Here is a 27,409-nt window from a genome sequence, read left to right on the forward strand (position 1 = left end):
GCTAAAACTGGTTTTGTATTTACAGCATTGACTAAATGTTATAAATGATATGCTATCTTTATCCTGCGGTAGGGTTGTTGCGGGTATCAAAAATTTCGATGCCCAATCGATACTTTTGTCCCGGTATCAATACGATGCCGGGATTTCAATTTTTTCAATACTGGGCTGCGCGCTCATGTTCCCTCAGCAGCACAGGGGAGGAGGAAGCAGTGTCTCCCTCCCCCTGTGCTGCTGCTGCCACGAATGAACGGGGAGAGGGGCGGAGGAGGGGTGGGCGCACTGCGCCACCAATGATAGGACTTTTCCTACACAGAGCAGCGCCCAGAGATGTCCCAGCACTTACCATTATTCCTGAGCACCGCTCCGTTCGCCCACTGTGCCCAATTACTGCATTACTGTCTCCTCTCCTGCTCCATATGCTAATTACTATCGGAGCAATAGGGAGGAGACATCAGCTTCTCTAGTGGGCGTTCCTTCTCCCAGCGCTGCGATTGGACAGCGCTACTGCCAGGGAAAAGGAATGCCCACTATAGAAGCTGATGTCTCCTCCCCATTGCTCCGAAAGTAATTAGCATATGGAGCAGGAGACAGTAATGGGGGCACTGCGGGCGAACAAAGTGGCGCGCAGGAATAATGGTAAGTGCTGGGACATCTCTGGGCGCAGCTCTGTGTAGCCTAATACTTAAAGTCTGGACCCATATAAAGTAGTCAGTCTTTAACACATTATACAGGAGGCAGGTGCCGGCAGCAGAATCGCATTGCCAGCACCTGCCCCTGACGGGGAGCTGCAAGCAGCGGCAGTTAACCCCTCAGTTGCGGCACCTGAGGGGTTAACTGCCGCTGATCTGCCAGTAACAACTCCTGTATTAAGGGGTAATTATCATTGGTGGCGCAGTGCGCTCTCAACCTCCCACCCCATTAAAATCATTGGCACAGTGCCCCCACACCAAAGTATTAAAATCATTGGTGGCAGTGGCCACAGGGTCCTCTCCCCTCATTGGTGGCAGCTTCTGATCGGAGCCCCAGCAGTGTAAGCCTGGGGCTCCGATCGATTACCATGGCAGCCAGGACACTACTGAAGCCCTGGCTGCCATGGTAAGCTCCATGCTGCTGTGTGCACAGAGCACAGGGCAGCAGGGACAGTGTGAGCTCCTATTCACCCTGATAGAGATCTATCAGGGTGAATAGGAAAACGGATGAAAAAAAATTTGAGGTTCTGGCCCCCAAGGGGGAAAATGGTTATTTAAATGAAAGTTACAAAAAAAACACCAAAATATTAAGTATGAATCACCCCCTTTCCCAATTTCACATATAAAATGTATAAACAATAAATAAACATATTACATATCGCCACATCAGAAAAGTCCAAACTATTAAAATATAAAAAAAAGCTATGCGGTGAACGCCGAAACAGAAAAAATAAACAAAAACTGTGCGATTCGCCATTTTTAAAAATGCGGAATGCGGCTTTTTAGGTTTATTTTTTTTGCGTGGTATCGAATGGTATAGAGCAGTGTTTCCCAACCAGTGTGCCTCCAGCTGTTGCAAAACTACAACTCCCAGCATGCTGTGCGCCAAAGGCTGTCCGGGCGTGCTGGGAGTTGTAATTTTGCAACAGCTGGAGGCACACTGGTTGAGAAACACTGGTATAGAGTATCGCAATACTTTTTTATGGTATCAAAACTGAATTAAAAAATTTGGTATTGCAACAACTCTATTCTGCGGGTCAGTATGATTACAAGGATAACAAATTTATCTAGTTTAAACAGTTGGCCTCGGTGCCGACACCGACAACCCCACCATGTCCTTGCTGCTGCTGCTGCCTCATTCCTGGCCACTTTTGGTCCCCACAGGACCAGAAAGTGGCTTGGTCCTGGGACCTCTGAGGGTGACTAGCATCAGTGGTCACATGTCACTAGCAGTGATGTACAGTTCAAGCAGATGTGATCACTCAGGCCCGTGATTTATCTTTGCATCGCCATATTTTGATGGAATACAAAGCGCTCAAAAAATATATTGCTGATACAAATGACATTTATATTTTTATTATTTGTTCGTTTTTGGGGAAAGGGGTGATTTTAATTTAATTTTTATTTTTCTACTTTTTTTGTTACTATTAACGTTATTAAGTACATCAAATTTTTTTATTTCCTGGAGTAATAACTTCGTTTTTTTATGCACACTTGGCCACATGAGGGCTTCTTTTTTGCAAGGCAAGTTGTACTTTCTAATGGCACCATTTATTATTGCATACGATGTAGTGGGAAACTGGAAAAAAAATCCAAATGGAGTGGCTCTTCTGCCTTAGTTTTATGGGTTTTGTTTTTACTGTGTTCCCTGTGCAGTAAAATTGAGCTTTTCCAAGTCCTTCTCTGGGTCAATCACGGCGATACCACATTTGTATAGTTTTTCTTGTGTTTCAATACATACAAAAAATTAAAACTTTGATTTAAAAAAATTGTTTTTATTTGCATCACTGTATTCAGACCCTCATAACATTTTTTTACGGTTATGTCTACGGAGCTGTGTGAGGGCCCTTTTTTGAGGGGTTATCTGTAGTTTTCAACAATACCATTTTGGAGTGTGTAACTTTTATTACTACAAATGCTGAATCTTTTTTTTTTCTTCTGTTATGATTTTCCTCATACGGGATAATTATGTTTATATTTTAATTGTTGAGGCATTTAATAGTTCAGGTGCTTTTTATTTTTTTTATGGTGATTTTTAATTTTTTAATACTTATATTAAGTCCCATTAAGGGGACTTGAACATGCAATTGTTAGATCGCCTGTCCCATAGATTGCAGTGAAATACAACTACAGCCTATTGGACATTTTAATAAGTTTCTATGGTAGTCTCAGATCCTTCAGCAGGACCGAGGCTACCACAGTGAATAAACGGTTCCCACGATCAGCACGCGAGGGACGCATTTGGAAAGCTGACTCAGGGTGAATACAACTGTGAAAGATGTGAGCATGTTGCCCAACTGGAAGCTCGTGTTAGAGATCTGGGAGAGCAAAGTGCAACACTGAGGGCGACTGACAATCTTGAGAGGAGCATGCTGCTCACTGAGCAAGCAGTTAGTGGGGTAGATATGAAAGTTGGAGATCAGTTGGTGGATCCAAAGGAACAGGCAGGTCGCTGGGTTAATGTATTTGGAGGGAGTAGAAAGGGATGCAAAAAGAGGAGGGTCAATCCGGTCTCTGAGCTTCCAAGCAAAACTGCCAAGTTGGGCAATGATGCAAGTGTCCGTTTCAGAAATGGCAGCCCTAGCCGCTGTTGTCCCGAACAGCCGGGAGAACAGCCCAGCTAGTAGTCGGGGGGATGGTAGTGCAGGTAGACCTAGACAGATAGTGGTTATAGGGGATTCTATATTCAGGAAGGCAGAATAATTTGTCACTAAGACCGCCTCAACTGAATGGTTTGCTGTCTCCCTGGTGTCAGGGTTCGGCATGTGGTGGAATAGGTGGATAAATTACTGGGAGGGGCTGGGGATGACCCACCTGTCGTGGTCCCTGTTGGTACCAATGACAAAAAAAATGGTAGGTGGAATGTCCTTAAGGATAATTTTAAAGAACTAGGCTCCAAACTGAAAGGAAGGACCTCCAAGGTAGTGATCTCTGGAATACTGCCTGTGCCATGCACTACACAGGGCCGTTAGCGGGAGCTTAGGGAGTTAAATGCATGGCTTATGTCTTTGTGTAGAGCAGAAGGGTTTGGGTTCCTAGACAACTGGGATGACTTTTCACTATGGTACAAACAGTTTTCTGCAGATAGTTTGCATCTTAATGGAAGGGGAGCTGTTGTGTTGGGAGAGAGAATTCTGGCTGGGGTGGCAATGCATTTAAACTAGGGACGAGGGGAGAGGATATGGCTATACGTATGGAGGTAGACAGGTTAGAGAGGGGGTTGGAATATGTTGGTGGGGGGAGCATAAGAAAAGTGGATCCGTCAGTAGCAAACCAACTCTGAAGGAGGAAAAAATGATCATACAAAAATAAAAAAAATACATTTCCTAAAAGTGTAAAATTTGATGACAACTTAAAATGTATGCAAATAAAATACATAAACATAAAATGACCAAGCAAAAAGTGTTCAAAGGTGGCCCTCTTGATTAGTGCAGATTCTGATGTATACAGTTTCCTGAGTTGTATCGCAATAATTGCGTGGCAGAAAATAGAAACACTCCACTTCTCTCATAAGCTGCCCATTAGCGTCTGCATAGATGGCTGCCAAACTAAATCAGATTGTCTCTATGAGAATCTTACCACTCCGTAGTGTTGATTGCGTTGATATATCAGCAAATTCGCTGGATGGTATACTTGCATGGAGCGGTGAAAGGTGTAGTCCATTTCTAGACAAATTACACCTGACAGCCTGGAATTGGAGAGGGGGATCCTGAGTAGAAAAGGCTTATGTAGCTGGGCAGTAGGAAGCCGGTCACATCAAAAATGTATTTGAGGATCTGGTTGATATTTTCAAAATTTTGTCAAGGTTCTGTAGACCCTTTACTTCCCCCTCCTATGCCAAAGATATTAGATTTTCTTCAGGAAGGTTTGAACAAAAAATTAAGACTTGGTACTCTGTGTTAAGTGCCATTTTTTTATGTATCTCTGGCCTTACATCCTTGTGGTAAATGCTTTTTTAAAGCTGTAAGCAGACTTGCTCCACCTGATAACCTAAAAGTCACGCTCTGGGATCTTAATTTGGTCCTCTCAAGTCTGATAAATCCTCCATTTGAGCCTTTGGATGAGATCCCGATTAACATCCTATTGATTAAAGCAGTGTTTTTGATTGCCATCACCTCAGCCAGAAGGGTGGGAGAAATGAGTTCCCTTTCCGCTAACCCTCCTTTTACTAATTTCCTAATTGATAGGGTCGTTCTTAGAACGGACCCGGCTTTCCTTCCCAAGGTTGTATCTCCCTTCCATCGTTCTCAGGAGATTATTTTATTTTTACCTGATTTTTACCTTCCTTATGTCAAAACCCTAAGAACGCTAAGGAAAGAAAGCTGTGTTGTCTTGATGTTGAGATGTTTAGATACTTGGAAGTGACTCTACCCTGGAGGAAGATTTCTAGGCTGTTTGTCCTTTTCCATAGTAGACATAAGGCTACTTTCACAGTAGAGTTTTTTTTTTGATCCATCATGGATCTGCACAAACGCTTCCGTTACAGTAATACAACCGTATGCATTCGTCATGAATGGATCCGGTTGTATTATGTCTTCTATAGCCATGATGGATCCATATTGAACACCATTGAAAGTCAATGGGGGACATATCCGTTTTCTATTGTGCCAGATTGTGTCAGAGAAAACAGATCCGTCCCCATTGACTTACATTGTGTGCCAGGGTGGATCCGTTTGGCTAAGTTTCGCCAAGCAGATCTGACTGATCGGAGGCAAACTGATGCATTCTGAGCGGATCCTTTTCCATTCAGAATGCATTAGGGCAAAACTGATCCATTTGGACCGCTTGTGAGAGCCCTTAATGGATCTCGCAAACGGAAAGCCAAAACGCTAGTGTGAAAGTAGCCTAAGGGAAAACTGGTTTCTTCTCGCACTCTGACTAGGTGGATAATGAAATCCTTTTGTTTAGCTTACTCCTCGGTGGGGAAAAACTCCCCCCTCTGGGTTTGGCGCTCACTCGATTTCTACCTCCTGGTCGGAAAGAGCTAATGTCTTTAGAGCAAATATGTCGGGCTGCAACTTTTTCAGACATTATAGACTAGACCTGGGATCTAGCGACCTTTTGTCCTTTGGCAGAAAAGTCCTGCAAGAAGTGGTCCCGCCCTAAGGCTACATTCACACGTCAGTATCTTTCTATAATCCGAATTTCGGTCCGTTTTTTGCGGATCCGTTGTTCCTGAAAATGTTTCCGTATGTCATCCGTTTTTTGCGGATCCGCAAAAAACGGAAACATGTATACATTTCAATAATCAAATAAAGTTGTTTGGATTTCTTTGAAAAAAATAAATAAAAAATATTTGCTATGTGTTTCCAGGAACGGATTCCGCAAAAAACGGAAGACATACGGAATGACATCCGAATGTCTTCCGTTTTTTGCGGAACCATTGACTTTGCATTGTACCAGGATCCGATTTTTCAGGAACATAATAGGACATGTTTTATATTTAAACGGACATGCGGAACGGAACATTTTCCAGGACCCATTGAAAATTAATGGGTCCTGATCTGGTCCTGATCTGTTCCGCAAAAAACGGAACAGATCAGGAAAGAAAAAACGGACGTGTGAATGGACCCTAATCAGTATATTCTATTCAATTCAGTCTCTCAGGGTACTTTACCATGAGCCCATGGCAGCAACCGTATTTATTACCACCCTATGGTTTGGTGCATCAAATTAAAACAATGGTGGAATATATAGTGACATTAGGTTGGGTTTCTTGCTATTAACTGGTGTGATGTGGAGGGGCTTCTCCTCTTAAACTCTCCATAGAAGTAGAACCAGTCCTGTACCCCCCCCCCCCCCCTCCCCTTCCTCATTCATTGCTCCAATTGCTTTGCTAGATATGTGTCAAGCTGGCATCTCGGGGGTTGTGCTCGCTCTTTGTGGGTGGAGGGTGTCCTTTTTGTTGTAGCTCTCTCCCTGTAACTGTCACAGCTTCTAACTCTAGATACAGCTGGTGGCAGTTGAAAGATAGAAGTGAGCATGTGCGACCTCCACAGCGATGTTACTGAGGTGGATGCAGAAATAAGGAAAAGAACAAAAAGCAGATGGTGCTATACAGATAGATTTTTATTCAATAACCCAGTGGCTATACAACATTTTTAATTACATGCCATTAGAAAATTATTCAGATCCAGATGGTGATTTAAAAAATGGGGGATATTTTTGTTGGGCAACCTCTTTAAATATCAGCGATTTGAGTTATCTCAGGATCAAGGATACTGCTATCGGGTGTATGCTGTGTAATACAGTAGTCACTGGCTGGCTATGGTGCCCACTCAGCTTATCGATGTTTAAAACCCCCACTTCTGCTGTACATGTGCCGTGGATGTTGCTAGTGGGTTAATACTTTATATTTATATGATTGTGAGCAGGGTTTTAGGAGCTGTTATATACATTTTTTATGGTGATAGGTTCCCTTTAAAACATAAGCTACAAGTACCTTGTTACAGAGCAGCAGGAGCTAGCTTTTTTCGGGCCCTCAGAACAGATGTACGAATACGTAGTGTGCTGTCTGCATCTTTTGTGGCCCTGTTGAAATGAATGGGTTCCGATCTGATCCGCAAAATTGCGGGAAAGAAAAATCTGGTCGTGGGAATAGGCCCTTATACTGAACCTTTTTCCATAAAACGATATCGAGCTGCTCAGCTCCTCCTGCTCTATAGCATCCTGCCTGCAGCTCAAACCATGTTCAATGTGACACGTTCCCTTTAAAGATGGTCATACCCACAGCCATTATACCATTTTATACTCTATATATAACAAATGTGGACAAATAAATAGGTACACTATAAATGTACATGTGGTTTCAGTTACAGCAGAAATTTTGTGCTGATCTGTGTCTTTTTTATGTACTTCTAGTCCTAGAATTACAGAAACAGGTTGAAAATTTACAGAAGAAACTGCGGGAGACTCAAGAAAGAAGGAAACGTCAGGAAGAGCTCATTATGAAGGTGGAGAACGTTGCTCTTAAGGTGAGGAGAAAGTAGTATTGTATCTACAAGATATTTGTGAGGGCTATAATAATAGTGTTCTCACCAACTTTTTATCTCTGCACCGCCAGACACGTCTGCAAGCAGTGCTGGATGAATTCCGGCAGCAGGAAGACCGTGAGAAACAACAGGTGAGGTGTTCTACAGTATGTAGGTTTTCTCATCTGTCAACATTCCAAATGGTTGCTTGTTATGTTGTATTCTCAAGCACAGTAAAGAAATTGAGACTAGGTAAAGACCAATGTATGGTGCAGGCCTCACTAAGCACAGGGCCAGCAGTCCATAGAGAATCCAGTAACTGAGCCAGGTAGCACTCCAGCAATCCTCCAGTCTGAGCTGAAACATGTCAGGGGGGGAGCACCTTAGTCAGTGTGAGGAGACTTAGGCCATACGTGCTCCTCTGGAATTCTGGGAGGGAGGGGATGCAAAGCTTATTTTAGGAGCTGAACATTGACTTACAGGATAGCTGCCTTACATCTGGTGGCATTAGAGGCAGAGCTTGTTAAGAGTTCATTTGCATCCCTTCCCTCCCAGAATTCCAGAGGAGCATGTATGGCCTAGAAGTCTCATGCCACTGATTAAGGTGCTCTCTCCCTAAGGAGCGTTAGTTCCCCACTGACCTGGACACAGGCCTCTCACCAGTCCCAGTTAAGCCAGTACTCTCTGCTCTGCACTGATGAGGGGCAATCACCCCGAAACAGCTGCCTGCAGATGAGGTGCTGGCTTATTTAATATCCAAGTCAGGTCTCAAGGCTTATTTTAGGAGCTGAACATTGACTTACAGGATAGCTGCCTTACATCTGGTGGCATTAGAGGCAGAGCTTGTTAAGAGCTCAATTGCATCCCTTCCTGAGCTGAAACGTTGCATTGAGTGAGTAAAGGATCGTCCCTGGAGTGCTGCCTGTACCTCTGCTATTGCTATCGAAGGACTACTGGACCTGTGTCTTAATGAAGTCTGCAAATACCAGTGTATGTAATATGTTTTAATAAAGCATGATTTGAATATTTTTTTGTGATACAATGCAGGTTTTACAAAATTACAATGTTACAAAGATTTTAAGGGCCCTTTACACAGGCTGAGACTCGCATAGATCATAGGAGCACAAGGAGTGTTCCTAGGAACGCTCATTAGCGATAATCTGGCGGTGTAAATGTAGACCAATTAACAAGCAAATCGCTTGTTCAACAAGTAATTGAATTTTTGGGCGGGAAACAATTCAGTATGGGAAAGAGCAGTGGCATTGGCTATTGCTCCTTAATATACCGTGGAGGAGATCCCTGCATGTGAATGCAACAAGCAGTCTCCTCTGCTAGCACGCAGCAGATTGTTGGGAAGGAATGCTTCCCTCCCGACAATCTGCGGGTGCATCGTCCCGTGTAAAGGGCTTTTCCTACACATGTAAATAATGTCCCTTGGTTTGTGCAGTACAATTCTTGAAGTAAATGATGTGCCAGTCCTTTACATTCACCACAAATATATGTCCTTCCAAGATGAACAGGTCCAGGTTTTCAACTCTCACTTTTAGAGGACCTACCATCCCAGTTAATTTCATTTCCTCTCCTATATCTTAAGCCAAAATCTAGATCCCATATTCAAAATGGGATCTATAGTTGTTACATTTAGATCATGGGTATTTGTCTTTTCTTTTACACCCTTACTTGCCTTAGGGGCTCCTGCTAGACATTAAAGGAGAGATTTAGCCTTCCCTGTACACCAGAAAACTGCTGTCAAATAGTCACAAATCTTAGCAACTCTTTTAGGGTATTTAGCTTCACTTGCCAATTTTCCAAGAAGTGGACAGAGCAGGACAGGGAATAGGTGGTGCCGTGCCTGAGGATTATACCTGGTGTCGGCACCAGTTCATTGCTGGAGTAGATTTCACTTCTGGCGCATGGACCTGCATATATCCACCACACAAGATTTGTGCCTCTTAATTGTGGTACATCTGTCACCAGCGGGGCATAGATTAAAGGGGTTGTCCACTTTTGAGGATAGGTAATCAATATCAGATTGATGGGGAGGGGGCGACTGGCAGTACCCCCACCAATCAGCTGTGTGAAGAGAACCCAGTAGTCATACTGGCGCTTTGTTCTCTTCTGTTTACCTGCTCACTGTCGACATCGCGTTGGCGAGCAGTGTATTTACATCTCCACCATCTCATTCACTTCAATGGGAAAGCTCCCTCCTATTCATTTAAACCGGAAGGAACCGTCCCATAGAAGTGAGTGGGATGGTGGCGCTGTAATTACACCAACTCATCGCTGCTTATACAAGCACTGCGTTCTCTTCAAACAGCTGATCGTCGGGGGTGCTGAGGATAGATCATCAATATTTCAAAAGCGGAAAACCCTGTATTATGTGAACTGAAATCTATTGGGCCCAATACAGAGCTTTGTAATTTTAGCCCTTTTTGACGGTACTATTTATGACTGTTTTCTGTCCTGTAAGCATTTCTTTACCCATCTGCACATGTTGTCCCCTAGCTTCATTACAAGGCTTTAGTGTGGTACAGCATCAGATGCTTTTGGAAAATCTAGGTATATCACATCACCCAAAATGACCAACATCCAGAGTAGCACTATCCTCCCCATAAGACATAACTGGATGGCAGCGACATGGCTCCATCCTTTTACCCTTTCTAAGTATTCGTACAACATCTGTGGTCCTCCAGTCTTGCTGCACTGACTCTCTTCTAGGTGAATCTAAGAATACCAGATATAATGGTATATCCAAGCTCGGTTCCTTAAAATGCATGGATGAATGGCGTCCAGTATTGGGTTTTTATCAGAATTTAATTTGCTTAGGCTACATTCACACAAACGTATTTAGTTTCAGTGCCCGTTCCGTTTTTTTTTTGTTTTTGTTTTTTGCGGATAGGATGGAGACCCATTCATTTCAGTGGGTCAGCAAAAAATGCAGACAACACACCGTGTGCTATCTGCATCTGTATGTCTGTTGCGCAGCCTCACAAATAAAATAGAGCATGTCATATTCTTGTCCGTTTTGCAGACAAGGATAGGCATTGTTACAATGGATCCGCAAAAAAAAACGGATGACGTCAGCAAAACACATACGGTTGTGTGAATGTCGCCTTAGACGACGCTTTAATTTATCATTTACTTTACTTTTATAATTGCATTCCCATGAAATAACAATTCTGGGGTATCTTGTCATATATTTTTATGTTGTGCCATTCCTCTATTATTCCTACTAGAAGTTTATGAATTTCAACTCTGTGTTGCAGTTCACCTTGTCAAAGAGGTGTCTCTGAACAGTCTATCACTAAAGCACTGAATGGACATTGTCAGACTGTGGAGGAGCACATATCCAACTGGTAATACCCGGTTGGCAATATATTCATAAACCTCTTCTAAGGAGCATAATAGAGGATTGCTACAACAGTTATATGAAAATGTCTGCTTGAATTCTACATGACATAACTTTGGAGCATGTCAGGAGAGTAAAAGGCTAGAGTAGCTAATCCCTTGAAAATGATTAATCACCTCTGAACGGATTCCCATGGTCAGACCCCCATAATCCTGAGAATGAAGCAGTAGTGTGCAGAAACACAGACGCAAAGTATATGTTTAGTATCCCATCTTTCAACAACAAACAGGGGCCACTTTCAGTTTCATATGCATTTCAAATCATTAAGTCCATATAGTCCATCTCCAAAAGCGTGTCCACATGAGGTAGAAAGCACGCCACAACGCTCAACAGCAATGGTTCAGGGGATTTCTGCCCCTCGTGTACTTGCTTCCAGACTATATGAATGGGAGGTATATGGGAACAGCACAGCACTTTTTCGTCTGTGCACTCTCTATGGAATATTGTTTTTAAGATGTACGTTGCAAGTTATGGATTGAAGGATATATTATGGCAATGAATTACATATGAAACTGAAGGGTCCTAGGACACTGTGGCCGGTGCAGTGCTCTACCCCCTTGAGATACTATGATTAGGATCCCATCTTTTCTTTGTCCTCTACAGTTGTTATCCTGTGGTCATCTCTTAGAGGGCTGATATTATCCGTTTTATTTTTTTCTTGCCATTTCAGCGCTATATTTTTCCCACAGTCATATGATACGTGTGTGGATACATTTTGAAACTTTATCCTGTTTCTGGTAGAAGATGTAGGAGGCAGTTTCCATGGCATTACTTTGGGAGACCCAGCCTGCCCATGTACTATGTGGACTGCTAACCGCAGCTGTGTCAAGCGACACAATTTATGCATCTGTAGGCTTTTCTTTTTTTCTTTGAGCTTTTATTGACCATCTTAAACCAGTGGCTAAACTTTTAACTAGGACTAAAAGCAGCAGCTTGATATGTGTTCACTGATGCCTCATTCACACGTCAGTGTTCGGTCAGTGATTTCCATCATTGATTGTGAGCCAAACCCAGGTGCGGCTCTACACACAGAACAGGAGCAGATCTCTCCATTATACCTTATGTCTGTGGAGGCTCCAGTCCTGGTTTTGGCTCACAATCACTGATGGTAATCACTGACATGTGAATGAGGCTTAAGTTGAGGGATCATAGCATTAGGACTGTAACAAAATTGTGACAATTGGGGCCCATGCAGGTGAGGAGAGTTCTGTCTTTTCAGAAAATACAGATCAGTTTTACATAGATATCTGTCATGATAGATGTGAAGTCTTTATTGATTACATAGAACAATATGAACATTAAACAGGTAAAATTTGCAAAAAGTATGTTTCCAGTAAATCTCTCCATAGTTAGTTCACCCATTAAATACAAGCCTAAGAGATCCCGTAAAATTTGTGTTGCTCATTGTTGATTGTTGTATTTGCATTATGGAAGGCAATACAAGTTAGGGAATCATTACAAGAGTGATACCAGCATTATAGCCTAGTAATTATTCAGCCGGAGGATCGTGGTGGACTTCTGATGGAAGTTAATGGCTTCTTCTCTTTTAGGCCTCATGCACACGGCCGTTGTTTTGGTCCGCATCCGAGCCACAGTTTTGGTGGCTCCGATGCGGACCCATTACTTCAATGGGGCCACAAAAGATGCGGACAACACTCCGTGTGCTGTCCGCATTCATTGCTCCGTTCCGTGGCCCCGCAAAAAAATAAAATAACGTCCTAGGCAGTTATATTAAAGGTAGTCCGTGCCATTCGGCAAATTGCGGAACGCACAGGGCCGCCATCCGTGTTTTGTGGCTCCGCGGTTTGCGGACCGCAAAAAAAAAAACTGAATGGTCGTGTGCATGTAGCCTTACTGTCAGGATAGTTCTGTGTGGAACATTACTGCCTGATAGGAACGTTAAAACAAAATAATAATAATTAACTTTATTACTTTATTAATTAAAACTGGAGTCAAAGACTCATACCTCAAAAATATCAGGCTAGGGTATGTCCCCAAGGTGCGGGGAAGAGATCCTCCTATCCCTAAATGTATTGCTAGGGTCTAGGAGGGTGCTATCTCTGAGAGCAGGGGTAGTGTTACTATCGGAGGTGTCCAGAGTGGTTAATCAGCTGTTTCCACCTGGACTCCTGGTACTATCCCTGTGGTGAGCTCTTGTATAGCAGTGATGGGGTACCTCCATATCCTGATCCCAGAGTAACACTGATGCGCATATGGTCGGTGTTGCTAAGTCTTAATAGGGTTCAGAGATGACACCCTCCTAGACCCTAGCAATGCATTTAGGGATAGGAGATACAAAAGCAACTTGTATATCTCTTCCCCGCACCTTGGGGACATACCCTAGCCTGATATTTTTGAGTTATTAATCTTTGACTCCGGTTTTAATTAATAAAGTAATAAAGTTTATTATTATTTTGTTTTTACGTTCCTATCAGGCAGTAATGTTTTAGTATCGACAAAGTAGGGACGTATACATAGCACTATTTATCATTTAGTTCGGTGTGGAACTCAACTGCTAGGACCAGTCACCAAAGAGTGCAGTACAATCTGACAGCACCATTTTATAGAGCAGGAGAAGCTAAGCAGATTGAGAATAGATTCAGTAAAGCCTGTAATTTATACCTCTGCTCCTGTGGCCCAGCATCTGTACAGGAGGGAGGTGTTATCAGTGATTGGTATTGTGTGCATAGAAAGATAGCTGTCAATCACTGGTAACCCCGCCTCCTTGTACTGATAGCACTGCACAGGTTGGCAGATGTAAAAGTTTTACTGACTCTTTTCCCAAAAAAAACTATATATCGATATGCTCGCCTCCTCCTGCTCTATAACATGGTGCTGTCAGATTGCTTTTCTTTTTTTGGTGGCAGGTCCTCTTTAACACCGCCTGGTTGCCAGAGACACAATGCCAAGCAGATAAAGCAATCCAAGCCACCAGTCCGCTTCAGGCGTTTGTCTCTAGATTTTTTATATTTGTTTATTCTTGGATATAGTTAGTGTATGACTCTAGAATTGAAATATTACCCACCATGCCCACATGTTTTATATCGGCAGCCTCCTGCTCCGCTTCGTTACATGACTACCTTCAGAATTGCTCTACATGGTCTACACCAAGTTCTTGTCCGTACAATGCTATTTTGACACTTCTTTCTACAGTGTCAGAGAAATTGATAGTCCCACTGACATGAGCACTTGCTAGATGTTAAAATACAAATCTTTCTGCACCATCTTTCTGCAGAGTTCTTTTTGAGAGCAGAAAGGGTTAACTGAGGAGGTCAGTGGTCATTGTTAAGGCACAGAGTTAAGGGTACATTCACATGGTCAGGTTTCTGTATGTTCAGTTTTCAAAGCCAAAACCAGGAGTGAATTTGAAAAGAGGAGACGTTATACATATCTGTCCTTTATACTTTCTCTTCTTTTATGATCCAGTCCTGATGTTGGCTTTCAACACTGCATGCCGAAACCTGACCGTGCGGCCATACACAGTAGGATTGGCCGTGTTCATATAGCTGCAGATTGCAGCTGAAATTCATATGATAAGCGTGAAACAGTCAACGTTTTTTTGTTGTTTTTTTTTGTTTGTTTTTTCAAGTCCATACTCATTACAAAAAATATTTTTTAGAAGTTTTGCCCGGATTTATTTTTTATTCCGGCAGTGCTGTGCCACTGAAAAGTGGAATGTAAAATATCATCCTTCTGTAGCCATCTACACAAGTACGACCTCGTTTATAGATAAGTAATTCATTGTCTGTTTACTGCTGCTGTGAGGGAAAGAAGTTATCTGAAGGTTAATCCTTGTGATAGTAATAGGTGTAGAATTAGGGTGACATTAGACAGCTCCATTGTTCTTTTGATAGGCCTAGACAAAGATGTCCCCAGAAGAGTAAAGTGTGATGCTCTAATTGAGTCACTCATTCCCCTTCCCTCTCTGGCTGCAGTGAATGGGTATAACTGAGGAAGCCAAGCAAGGCTGTTTGCCGTGCTGCAAATCCAGATACAGAACAAAGGTAATGAGCCAGAACAGGAAGTAAAATATCTGGAAGGACGTCAGAAAATGATATCCAGAAATCCGGACGGGACAGAGCACACTGTGCATGCATGGCTACTACAAAGACACAGCTTGATGGACATGTCTAATGGTAGCCATAAATAAGAAAAGGGGTTTCCAGATAGTCACTGAGTTTTGGAAAAACTTTTGATATGTCATAAAACTATATCACAAGTTTTGATTAAGGGGGTCTGAGCACCGAGACCCCATTGAGCACTAGTACGAGGAGAGAGAAACGTGCACTTATTTCGCTCAACTCAGTGACCCTTTAAGGAAATTTGACAGCTGAGGTACGGAGGAGCTCGAATGTCTTATAGTTCTCATACGGTTTCTTCATCTTATGGGTTAACTAGCAATAACTAGAACTGTATTCGAGAGAGAAGATATGATTTTTTACTTGAGATGCTTTGAGAGTGCTTTTTTTTAACCCTACGCTTATCACTAACCTATGAAAAACAGGAAGGCACACATCCTGAACAACGCATAATAATTTGTACATTTTCTCCCTAGGTGACATCATTGCAGGAGCAGCTTGAAGCTCTGATAGAGAAATGAGGAAGAAACTGAATGTAATAACCTTCAAGCAGATGGGTTGGAAGATGATGATTGAGTTTGCGGCAGATTCCTAATAAAAACATTCATCGGGCCCATCTAGTCTTTATCACAATGACAACAAACGTACTGTTTTAATGTAATTGTGCAGTGTCGAGCACTGTAATGGAGTTCAGGAACTCATGATATCCAATATATATTTTGTAGTGAGCTACACAGTCTAAAGAAAAAGAGGGGCGCCCAAAAAAATTCTGACACTGGGCGGATAATTGTGATTGGTGCAATTTAGGTTTTGACATTGGGTCATGATAGTCCTGTGACTTCACCGCCAATCGAAAATGCATTTTCAAGGCACAAATACATTTTTTAAACATTCATTGAAGGTAGACTTCTGGAAATTATGTATAAATGACTACACAGCAGAGTATGTTCAAAGTACATTTACAATCCATAGTTTAACAATAAATTCACTCATTTTATTTACTGGGAAAATGTGGACATTTTTGGTTGAAAGATGAAAATAGACTTTTTGATTATCTTTGATAAAGTTTTCGATATTTCACTCAGTAAGGTTTTCTTTTTCAGCGTTTTCTGACAAACACTGCTGCGTCGGTAAACAATCACGTACGTTAACCATCCCATCCACTTACAATAGCTGTCTACATTTACAGTGAATTTTTAATATCATAATGTGTTTCAGTCCAAAATTCCACTTATACAGCTGCCCGGGTGGTTGAGGGGAGAACAAAGAGCAGGATCCCTGTTCCTGTCAGGTGCTAGCCCTGACGGCATAGCATAGGTAGGATTGGATCACATCATTAAGATAGGTTGCTTGCAGCCATATTAAATAATTCCTAAATAACCCCTTAAATTTATTCTTATAGAAATTGAAGCTTTTTTTTATTTTTTCCTAATTCCAGTCTCCAAATACCACTATAGCACCTACAGCCACCAGTAGAGGGAACTTACTGCATGGTGTTGGGGCAGATTTACTAACCCTGCCCATTATTTAGACAGTGTAGACCAGGCAGTCTCATGCTGTATGATAAATTTGGTTCACCTTGCTACACTCTTACTTTGCCGCGCATTATTGCATTTTAATCCACGTTAAATAATTTCCCCTGTGCATGCAACAATGATCGGCTCTGGAAGCATGGTGTGTGTGTTGCCCATGGCTTCCCTGACCCAGAACTGACTATCATAGGAATTTATGTCAGTCTGTTCGTATCTGATCGGCGGGTTTTTGCAGTATTATATGAGTACACTAAAATAGGCCTGTGATCAGATAGACTGTGTCATAAATTCAGGTCAGGGGAGCTGCGGTCAGACCGGGAGAAGTGACCAATCTCATTTAATTTTGGAACTGAATACAACTAGCAGTTTCACATTACATCACAGTACAATTCTTTCTGCTTTATACTATTCTTGTTCATCTATGGCACATACTCTTTAACTGGCTTCAGTCAGTGTTCACATCTGCATCGGGAGCTCTGTTCTGAGCCTCCATTCTGGTTTCCTTCTAACTGACAAACTACATCTTAGGAAATTATATGTACAATTGGGAAATGGGCTGATTTTTTTTATTTTTAATATTATGTGTATTATTTTATTTTTTTCCTATTTACCTTAGGTGGCTATAACCTGCGATCTTCTGATCGCTTGTCCCATAGACCATAAAATCTATTGTCTATGTGATTTTTATTGTCTCTTGCACAGCTTTACAGGCAGGTTACCTAGACAGGCCTGGAAACCTTCAGCAGGCTGTCGTGGTAACAGCCTGGAGCCGCACGATTTCCCGAGGATAGGTAATTCGTTTCTGGGTTGTACCAACTCCATCAGGTAAGTACCACTATTATGTTACTTACCTGATGAAGGGGTTGGTACAACCCAGAAACACATTGTCTGTGCACTAATAAAAGTATTTTCTGAAAAATTTCAGAAGAGCCACTTTGAGCCGCCTTTATCTTCTTCACTACAAGGTATCTTAAGAAGTGTATCCTTAGAAGTGCTCTTCCAGTGTTTTTGTGGTCCCCTGCTGGTGTTCTGTCTACTCCATTTGATGATCTGACAAATTGGCTAAGTGACTGCGACAGAAAAAATGTTAACAATATTGTGGGCAGGCCAAAATTGTGTTCACACACATTAATAAAACAGTCACAAGTCAATAGTATTAATGTTGTCCTTACCCTATCCATACATAACCTTAGATGTACCTGCTTGACATGGAAAAATATTCTACAGTTTTCAAACCAGCACCTCGAATTGTATGTATGTAAAATGTATCTGTATAGCGCCTCCTGCTGTTTGCTATTTTTCTTATTTCTTTGACTTTCTCACTGAGATAGCCGCACATGCTCAGTTTCATCCTTCAACTACCTCCTGAGCTGTGATAGGCAGAGCATGAGCACGCCCCCCTGAGCTGTGATAGGCAGATCCTGGACAGGCCCCTGGGCTTCAGCAGAATAGACACTCCCCTTGAGCTGTCAGCTTGATATAAATCTAGCAGAGCAAAGAATGGGGAGATCTCTGGCTCCATGTGAGGTACAGGCCTGATTCTAGCTTTTAGAGATTGTCATGTACTATATGATCTCTGATTTTCATGTTTTACATTAATCATAGGGTAACCCCTTTTAACACAAACTAAAGTACCATTCTTTTAATACATATTTTATGTGGCATAACAAAAGTTAGATGATTAGTTTGTAGTTTAGAAACTAAACCTCATAAATTGGAAAGTACGGTAACCATTAAAACCTGTATTACACTTCCTAGAATTGACTCCATTTTTTTTAAATTTAAATAAGAAAATCACTTTGTAGCTGCTGTGCATAGTATTGTAGCTTTCTTATTTATTTGATTGAGACATGGCAGCAATACCCTGCATCGCACCATTAAATAGACTGCAGTGTAAACAACGATGAGGCCGCAGCAGAGTGTCTGACCCCAAGGATCAAATATTGGTCTGTAATAAGGACAGGCTATCTATTTAATTGTGAACCCAGAAATCCTTTTACCAACCTGTGTGAAATTTGTCCCTTTCCTAGATGGGAGGCAAACTAAACATTTTCTCAAACAGTAGTGGTACAGCAATTGCTCATATAAACGTGCAGGAACGTACGAGGTCCCTGTCTCTCTGAGCCATGTCCCCGAATCTCCTAGGGCTGACCGTTTCAGTAGTACATCTGAAAGGGTTGGAAAATCCTTGCCCAGACTTCCTGAGCTGGCGCACACTCAGCTCTCTGAATAAGGCGGTATTCAATCAGATTGTGCAGCTTTGGGAGGTCCCCTCTCTGAAACCTGAAGATCATTCCCTGGGGGGATGCCTTTCTCAACCATTGAAGGGGGAATTTCTACTATGCCTTCCTTCCTTGTTGCCTTCTTCCTAGAATTATTTAGAAAGTGATCAGGGTGAGAGTTAGCGCTCCTGCTCATGACCGTATCTGTTTTTGCAGACCGCAAATTGTGGATCCGCAAAATTCATATACCAACCGAGATCCTTCCGCCATTATTTTTTTCCCTGCAAAAATGTCCTATCCTTGTCTGCAAAACGGGGCAGTGGATGTAGACCAAAACTGCAGCCGTTTGCATGAGTCCTAACTCTGATCACCCTTTTTTGGACAAGGAGGGTGTGGTTCACGTGGCTTTGGAAGATTTCAATGTCGGATCCCTGGGTCCTGGCAGAAGACGGAATGAATAATGGAATGCCTCTAAAGGTATTCTGTTATACATTCCGTCACAGAATTGCGTTATATTCCGTGGTAATGGAATCCATAATGCAATTCAGCTTTTACCAGTAAACGAAGCGTGAATGAATTTCAAAATATGAAATTCGCTCATCTCTAGCCATGATACTCTGTGTTGCAGGCTCACAAAGGATCTAGACAAATAGGTTGCAAGGTAAATCGAAAATATGGTTATATGTATAGGTATGTGTTCTGGTTGGGTTACAGCTTGCAGCCTTAATGTAGTTTTTCAAAAATTAAGTTACTTTACCGGAATACCCTTTTAAGTTGCTGGACCACCTATTGATTAGGAGATTTGCCAAGTGACAGGGATATTAAAGCTATATTTTATGTTTTGTCCCTGGGGATTTGAAAGCACTCGTTCATTAGGTAATTGGTCACACACAATATTTTTCCAGCAGCAGATTGTGCTGTCTAAGCAGCAGGGGTGGACAGGCAATTCACCCGATTGGGAAAATTCCCGGTGGGCCGGATGCCTATGGGAAAATTCCCGGTGGGCCGGATGCCTCTCAAAAGCGGTCCAAAATGGATGAGTTTGCCTCCATTCAGTCACCATTCCGCTCTGGAGGTGGACACCAAAACTCTGCCTGATGAAGCAGAGCCAAACAGATCTGTCCTGGCACACAATGTAAGGCCTTATGCACACGACCGTTCCGTTTTTTGCGGTCGGCAATCCGAAATTTACAGAACAGGCAGCGATCAATATAAATTCCTATTTTTGTCCGCAAAGCGCGGACAAGAAAAGGACATGTTATATTTTTTTTAGCAGGGCTGCGGAACGAAGCAACGGATGCAGATAGCACACAGTTTTCTTTTAATAGTGGGATCTTTTGCTGATGAATGCTAATGGTTTGCTGACCCTGCTTATTTGTGCTGGACCTGCCTACAACATAGGGCCACTTAAAAAAAAAAAAATTCCAGGGCCACATTAAATTCCCAGTCTGTCCCTGCTAAACAGCACCAGTCTGTCCCTGCTAAACAGCAAGTACGTGTGAAATGTAAACAAAATGATACATGGTTTTCAACATTTTTGATAAATAATCTGAAAAGTGTGGCATGCATTTGTGTTCAGTCTCCTGTATTCTGATACCCCTAAATAAAATCCAGTGTGACCAATGGCCTTCAGAAGTCACCTGTGTGTAATTTATTCTCACTATAGCCACATCTGTTCTGTGAAGGTCTCCGAGAACATTAGTGATAAAACAGCATAATAAAAAACTAAGAAACACACCAGGCCCCTTTCACACGAGCGAGTATTCCCCCGCGCGGGTGCAATGCGTGATGCGAACGCATTGCGCCCGCACGGAATCCGGACCTATTAATTTCAATGGGGCTGTGTACATGTGCGTTGGTTTTTACGCATCACTTGTGCTTTGCGTGAAAATCGTAGAATGATCTATATTCTGCGATTTTTCATGCAACGCTGGCCCCATGTAAGTGAATGGAGCTGCTTGAATATCGCATCCCCAAGCAAGTGTGGATGCGATACATTTTTTACGGATGATTGCTAAGAGATGTTGTTTGTATACCTTCAGTTCTTTTAATCGCGAGCGTGCAAAACGCATTAAATCCCATTGCACCCGCGCGATAAAAACTGAACTGTATTACAGACAAAACTGAATGACTTTGGGAAATCGCACATTTTTCACTGAACGCATTCGGACCTAATCCACACACGTTCGTCTGCAAGGGGCCTAAGGCAGAGTTAGGTTATAATAAAAAATATATATAATATTTCAAGCTCTGAAGATCTCATGGAGCACTGTTCAATTTATCATCTGAAAATGAAAGGAGTATGACACAACTGCAAACCTACCAAGAGATGGCCAGCCGCCTAAACTGACAGCCCAGACAAGGAGAGCACTAACTAGAGAAGCAGCCAAGAGCCCCATGGTCACTCTAGAGGTGCTGCATAGATCCACAGCTCAGGTGGGAGAATTTGCCCATAGGACAATTATTAGTGATGTACTCCACAAATCTGACCTTTTATGGAAGAGTGACAAGAAGACATTTTTAAAAGCAAGCCATAATAAGTCACATTTGCCACAAGCCACAGCAAACGTTGAAGAAGGTGCTCTGGTCAGATGAGACCAAAGTTGAACTTTTTGGCCCCAATACAAAATGCTAAGTGTGGTGAAAAACTAACACTGCGTATCTGAACACACCATCCCCACTGTGAAACATGGTGGTGGCAGCAGCATTATGCTGTAGTGATGCAGGGACAGAGAAGCTGGTCAGAGTTGATGGGAAGATGGATGGAGCTAAATACAGGGCAATCCTGGAGGAAAACCTGGTAGAGGCTGCAAAAGACTTGACTAGGTTGGAGGTTCACCTTCCAGCAGGACAACAACCCTAAACATACAGCCAAAGCTACAATTGAATGGTTTAGATCAAAGCATATTTATGTGTTAGAATGGCCCAAAGTCCAGACCGAAATCCCATTGAGAATCTGTGGCAAGACCTGAAAATTGCTCTTCAGACGCTCTCCATCCAATATAACTGAGCTTAAGCTATTTTTTTAAGAAAATGGGCAAACAATTCTGCCTCTACATCTACAAAGCTGGTAGAGACATACCCCAGAAGACTTGCAGCTGTAATTGCAGCAAAAGGTGGTCCTACAAAGTATTGACAGATTTTAATTTATAAAATTTTGGGAAAACAATGTATCATTTTGTTTTCACTTCACACCTTGTTACTGCTTTTGCTACTTTGGTTTAGCACATAAAATCCCAATGAAAGAGTTAGCTGTCAGTCACTGATAACACCGCCTCTCTGTACCGATAGGCGCATTCACAGGGCTGCAGATATAAATGTAAAAATTACTGATTTTACAGAATGTTTTCAAACAAAACTATATCGATCTGCTCAGCTCCTCCTGCCCCATAACATGGTTCAGTCAGATTGCATTGTATTTTTTGGTGACAGTGAAAAAGTTCAAGGGGTATGAATACATAGACACATGGAAAACTGACTCCCGTGTGTATCTTGCTATAATGTGATATACAGCACCATATACATACTGTAATCAATTGAATGTGGCACACTGTAATCACAGGTTCCCATTAAATGGTACCTATCATAATGAACTTCAACCCCCTCCCCTCCCCCCCAGCAAATACACCATTTTACTTTTACTTTTTCTTCCCTCTGTTTACCATGCAGTCAAAATAACGTTATCTTTATTCTATGGGTCGGTACAAATGTTTTCTACATTTTAATAGTTTATCACAATAAAAGTTAATTTTAAAATAATAATTTTACAGAAAAAGGTCATTTTTGTTCTGCATTTTTGCTGAATGAGTTGTAGTTGCTGCATAATTTGACACATTTTATAATTTTTGGGTGATAAGGAATGGAAAAAATAAAAATCCATTTAGTTTTTTTTAATCTAATTATTTTATAGTGAACCATTTTTTGGACCCCTTAGGGGACTTGAAGCTTCCATCCTTTGATCACTTGTATAATGCTTTGCACTGACAACCTCTGCATCGCAATCACATGGCCAACCAGTGAGAGCCCCCTATGTCTGTCAAACACCTAAGATGCTGTGGTCACAGTTGAACGTGTCATCTAAGTTATATTACTTGGATCAAGAGTTCACCCTGATCCTGGCAGTTGTGGCGGGGGCCTGACTGAAATCACAGCGAAGCTCCCCCCAGGGTCTCGTGGGAAGAGGCGATTTGATTCTTATGATGGAAATATCCGTTATGATGTGTAAACTAGCACTTATTGCTAAGATAAAATAAATTGTAAACCTTTCTTCCCAACAGACAAATATCTCTCAAACTCAAAAGTGGACAGTCGGTGTATGCTCATTATCATTGCTTATAGTTTTCATGTAGTGTGCATAACTGAAATTACATCCAATTCTAAATCACCTCTCAAAATTAAAACACAAAGAAACATACTAAGGCCCCTTTCACACGGGCGAGTTTTGGTGATGGATCATGTGACTGGCCATGTGATGAGCGCAGTGACGTCACCACAGGTCCTTTTCCTCACAGATGAAGACAGAAGAGAAGCCAGGCTGCGCAAACAAGTGGATTAAGGTGAGTTAAATTATTATAATTTTTTTTTAACCCCTCCAGCCTTATTGTACTATGCATTCTGTATAACCATGTTATAAGGGAAAATAATACAATCTACACAATCCAAACCCTGTGAGTACCAAACATGCCGATTTTTCTCACTCGCGTGCAAAACGCATTAAAATGTTTTGCACTTGCGTGGAAAAATCATGCATTTTTCCGCGACGCACCCGCATCTTATCCGGGCAAAAAACAACGCCCGCGTGAAAGAGGCCTAAGGGTTCATGCCATTGTGGCCGTATTACGGGCCGCAAACATCGAGTCCACCCATTTTTTTGTGGTGTGGACGGATCACGGACCTGTTCAAGTTGAATGGGTCTTGATCCATCTGCGACAGCCACACGGATGATGCCCGTGCATCAAATTGCGGTCTCCATAGCACGCAACAGCCGTATACATAAGCCCTAATATTGTAAGTTCTGCAAAACTAGACAAGAGCCGGTTGCTATGATACTGTGCGCATCGGGCTGCCCGTTGGACTGTTTTCCTGCACTCATATGATCATATGAGTGCAGGACTGTAGTCCCGCAGGCAGCCCGATGCGCACAGTATCATAGTAACCTATGAAGCTGTGCACACAATGTATGCTGCTCCGGGACATATGGCCTACTCACTGACCGTATGTCTCGGAGGGCATACGGTCGTGTGCTTGAGCCCTAAAGAGGAGATGGGTTTGTTTGTTAAACTGTTAGGCTTCTGATTGTCCCTTCCACTTTATTAATGGCATTTTCTATGAGCAAACATAGATGTACACGTTCAAAGCCTGAGATTTACCTTTTGCAAAACTTCATTATTTCATGGTACTTGTAAAACATTTAGTTGAAGACACTAATATATACTGCCGAGCAGTGGAAATGCTCTGTTAGGGCTCAAGCACACAGTAGTAGTTTTGGTCCAATTCATCTCAATGGGGGCAGCAAAAGATGCGGACTGCAAACCCGTGTGTTGTCCGCATCTGGAAGTCCATTCCGCAGCTCCGCAAAGAAATATAACATGTCTTATTTTTGCCTGTTTTGTGAACAAGGATAGGACATTTCTGCAGGAGTCATAAAAAATTGTATCATGCACTTGGCTGGTATCCATGTTTTGCAGATCAGCGATTTATGGTCCGCAAAAACAGATACGGTCATGTGCAGAAGGCCTTATTCAGAGTTTCTTTCGGGCCCCTTCACACAGGTTTTCAGCATTTTGTAAAGCCTGTGAAAATGAGTTTTCATGGCGTTTTTTACTTTGTACAGGCTTTCTTTTTTTTGCCATACTATGTGCTTGCTGTGTTTTGAAACTGGGCCACGAAACTACAGTACCAAAAACCAAAACACTAGGAGAAAATTATGAAACACCCTGAAAGAAAGTCTTTGTTGCCCTTAGCAACCAACCAATCAAATTAATTTCTCACACTGGTCTTGAAAAAATTACTGCTGTCAATAGCGACCAATAAATGTGACGCTACGTTTTTTTCTTAGACAATTTTCCAAAATCTGCCCCTGTGTACAAAGAAATTTTAATACTTAGACTTAAAGGGGTTATCGCATGAAAATTATTACTATACAATGAATAGGGCACAGACACATTTTAATTAAGTATTATTATTGGTAGTTTTTTTTATTTTTATTAGTTGTTTGTGTTTTTGAGTAAAGCCCCTTGCTATTTATCCTCCCAGTCCACCTTCTCCTGGGCTAACATGTTCCGTCGCTTTCCTGCTCCCTTCCTCACCCCTCAGTATTTGTATAGTGATAGAGAAGCAGGGGAGGCAGCCCAGACGCTTTTCATTCATTCCTAATCTACCTCTAGGTCAGGCATCCTCAAACTGCGGCCCTCCAGCTGTTGCAAAACTACAACTCCCAGCATGCCCGAACAGTCTATAGCTATCAGCCTACAGCAGGGCATTGTGGGAGTTGTAGTTTTACAACAGCTGGAGGGCCGCAGTTTGAGGATGCCTGATCTAGGTTAATAGAAATAAATAACTATATATCTCCAGACAGTTCAGAAGGAAATTGGGGGGGGGGGGGGGGGGGGGGGGGTTACATCCTATGGCTCTGATTTATCATGCCTTCACTCCAAAATTCTGTCTTCAAAAAGATTTTGGGCTCACTTGTGCAAAAATGTTGCAACTTTATGCATTTTTACATCACTGAAATATGGTTGGGAAAGTGGATGTAGTTAGTTACTGTATGTGAATGAGTTTCACTCCATTTTTATAACTTTTTTAAGAAGTGGCAAAAAAGTCACCCTCTTACTCCAGTAGGAAAACTGGAGTAGCTTTTCTTGACTAACGCGTTAGGCCTCATTCATCTTTCTGTATTTCCCTGATGTGTGCTTGTCTGCCTTTTCTGCAGACAGCATACATACCCATTGATTTTAATATGTTTGGTCACACATCAGTATTTTTTTACTGACCATGGGTTAATAAAAAAAATCACAGAGAGATGTTCTATTTTGGTCCGTGATGTGGTACAAACACATCCATTGAAGACTATTGGTCCGTGAAAATCACGTACACAACACGGATGGCATCCATCTTTGGTTAGGTCTGTTTTTCACTGACCACTGATGGGAGATGCACTGAGCAGTGTCCGTGAAATACAAGTGACACGCGGAGGGCAAAAAGAGAACCCAAAGAACAAACACGGATACTTCACGGATGAAACACGGACTGATTATTTCACGGATGTCAGACGGACACGGAAATGTGAATGAGGCCTTAGGTTTAAGGATGAGACAAATTTCTCAAACAACAACCAACTTTTGATAAATGTGGCATAAAGTACACCAACACAGACTCAAGCAAAACTGACTTCAACTATTCCCCTCGTGATAAATTCCCCCTATATGTATTTCTGGGGCTATATGTCCGGGACCTTTTTTTTTCTTTTTCATTCCGGTGGAGGAAGGGGTTAACAAGCGATAATTGCAATGCATCCTGGAAAGTGCAGGTGCTTGATGAGCTGCCACAGAAAGGATAAAGTATTTCAGATAAATGAGTAAAAGTTGTAACGAGTTTTAAATTCCTGAGATAACCCCTTTAACATCCACTTCAAGGGAATCTGTCACCCTGATTTTGGACTATTATCAACTGTAATTCATGTGCAGCACTGCAGATAATAGGGAGTCCAGGTCACTATATTGATTTCCCTTCTGCCCTGAAATACATAGTCTGGAGCAGTACTTCATAACTGCAGTACTACTCATGTAATACTATAGATAATGGTCCAAAATCAACATTATAGTTTGCCTTTAAACCTAATTTTATCAAGATTATCTAAGGCTATCAAATGTATTCAGTAACAAAGAAAATGCTTCATATTATTATTTTTTTTTAAAAAAAGCTTAATAACCAGATTGTCTGTAGGTTAACTGCACACAATGTTTTTCTCTTGTCCACAGAAGTCTCTGGATATAACAAACCATTGCTTTAGATGTAAAAACTGTCAGGTTTTAATTTTTGATACACCTTTTCATTGGCCGTGAAATGTAAACATCACTTCTTCAAAGTCGCTTATTCTTAAGCCAAATCAATACATTTGTAGGACGTCCAGTATCACAGCGGCAATGTCGGAGACTCCCGTTTTGCAGTGTCAACATCTACAACGTAAAAAAGATTGGAAGATAAAATGTCTCATCACACAGACAAACGCGTAACAAAAGTGCTGATTGCCCGTTGCTCTAGCGACCCACTCCCCACTCCAAGCTGAAATATAAATGTATTGATCCAAGTGATAGTTTTTTTAAACTTTCATGTGACTTGCACAGCTGAAATATAAGGAAAGACATTGGGAGAACTTTACTGGTAAGACAGGTTCTTAATAAGTCTTTCTTAGTATAAAGTCCACTGGTGTAAGCTGTGTCAAAATTCTGAGCTACATACCAAGGGGCTTATGCAAAAATGTTCAACCTCTCTAGGCTTCTGCCAGA

At 41.9% G+C, this 27,409-nt stretch overlaps 2 protein-coding genes across 3 annotated transcripts in view; one reads left to right on the forward strand and one right to left on the reverse strand.

Annotated features, from left to right (window-relative positions):
* The window catches only part of TAF7L (TATA-box binding protein associated factor 7 like), a 73,657-nt gene extending 57,897 nt beyond the window's left edge, over positions 1-15,760 (forward strand). For both annotated transcript variants that reach the window (XM_044305170.1, XM_044305171.1), the window contains 3 exons: positions 7,551-7,663; positions 7,753-7,812; positions 15,625-15,760. In XM_044305170.1, the coding sequence (XP_044161105.1) occupies positions 7,551-7,663; positions 7,753-7,812; positions 15,625-15,669 (218 nt within the window). In that variant the 3' untranslated portion in view covers positions 15,670-15,760. The remainder of the gene's footprint in view (positions 1-7,550; positions 7,664-7,752; positions 7,813-15,624) is intronic.
* An 11,172-nt stretch (positions 15,761-26,932) lies between these two features.
* Positions 26,933-27,409, reverse strand: part of DRP2 (dystrophin related protein 2) — a 353,198-nt gene continuing 352,721 nt past the window's right edge. The window contains exon 23 of the mRNA XM_044306534.1: positions 26,933-27,079. Coding sequence (XP_044162469.1) covers positions 27,036-27,079 — 44 coding nt within the window. The 3' untranslated portion in view covers positions 26,933-27,035. The remainder of the gene's footprint in view (positions 27,080-27,409) is intronic.

Source organism: Bufo gargarizans, chromosome 9, assembly GCF_014858855.1.
Source record: "Bufo gargarizans isolate SCDJY-AF-19 chromosome 9, ASM1485885v1, whole genome shotgun sequence".
Lineage (NCBI taxonomy): Eukaryota > Metazoa > Chordata > Amphibia > Anura > Bufonidae > Bufo > Bufo gargarizans.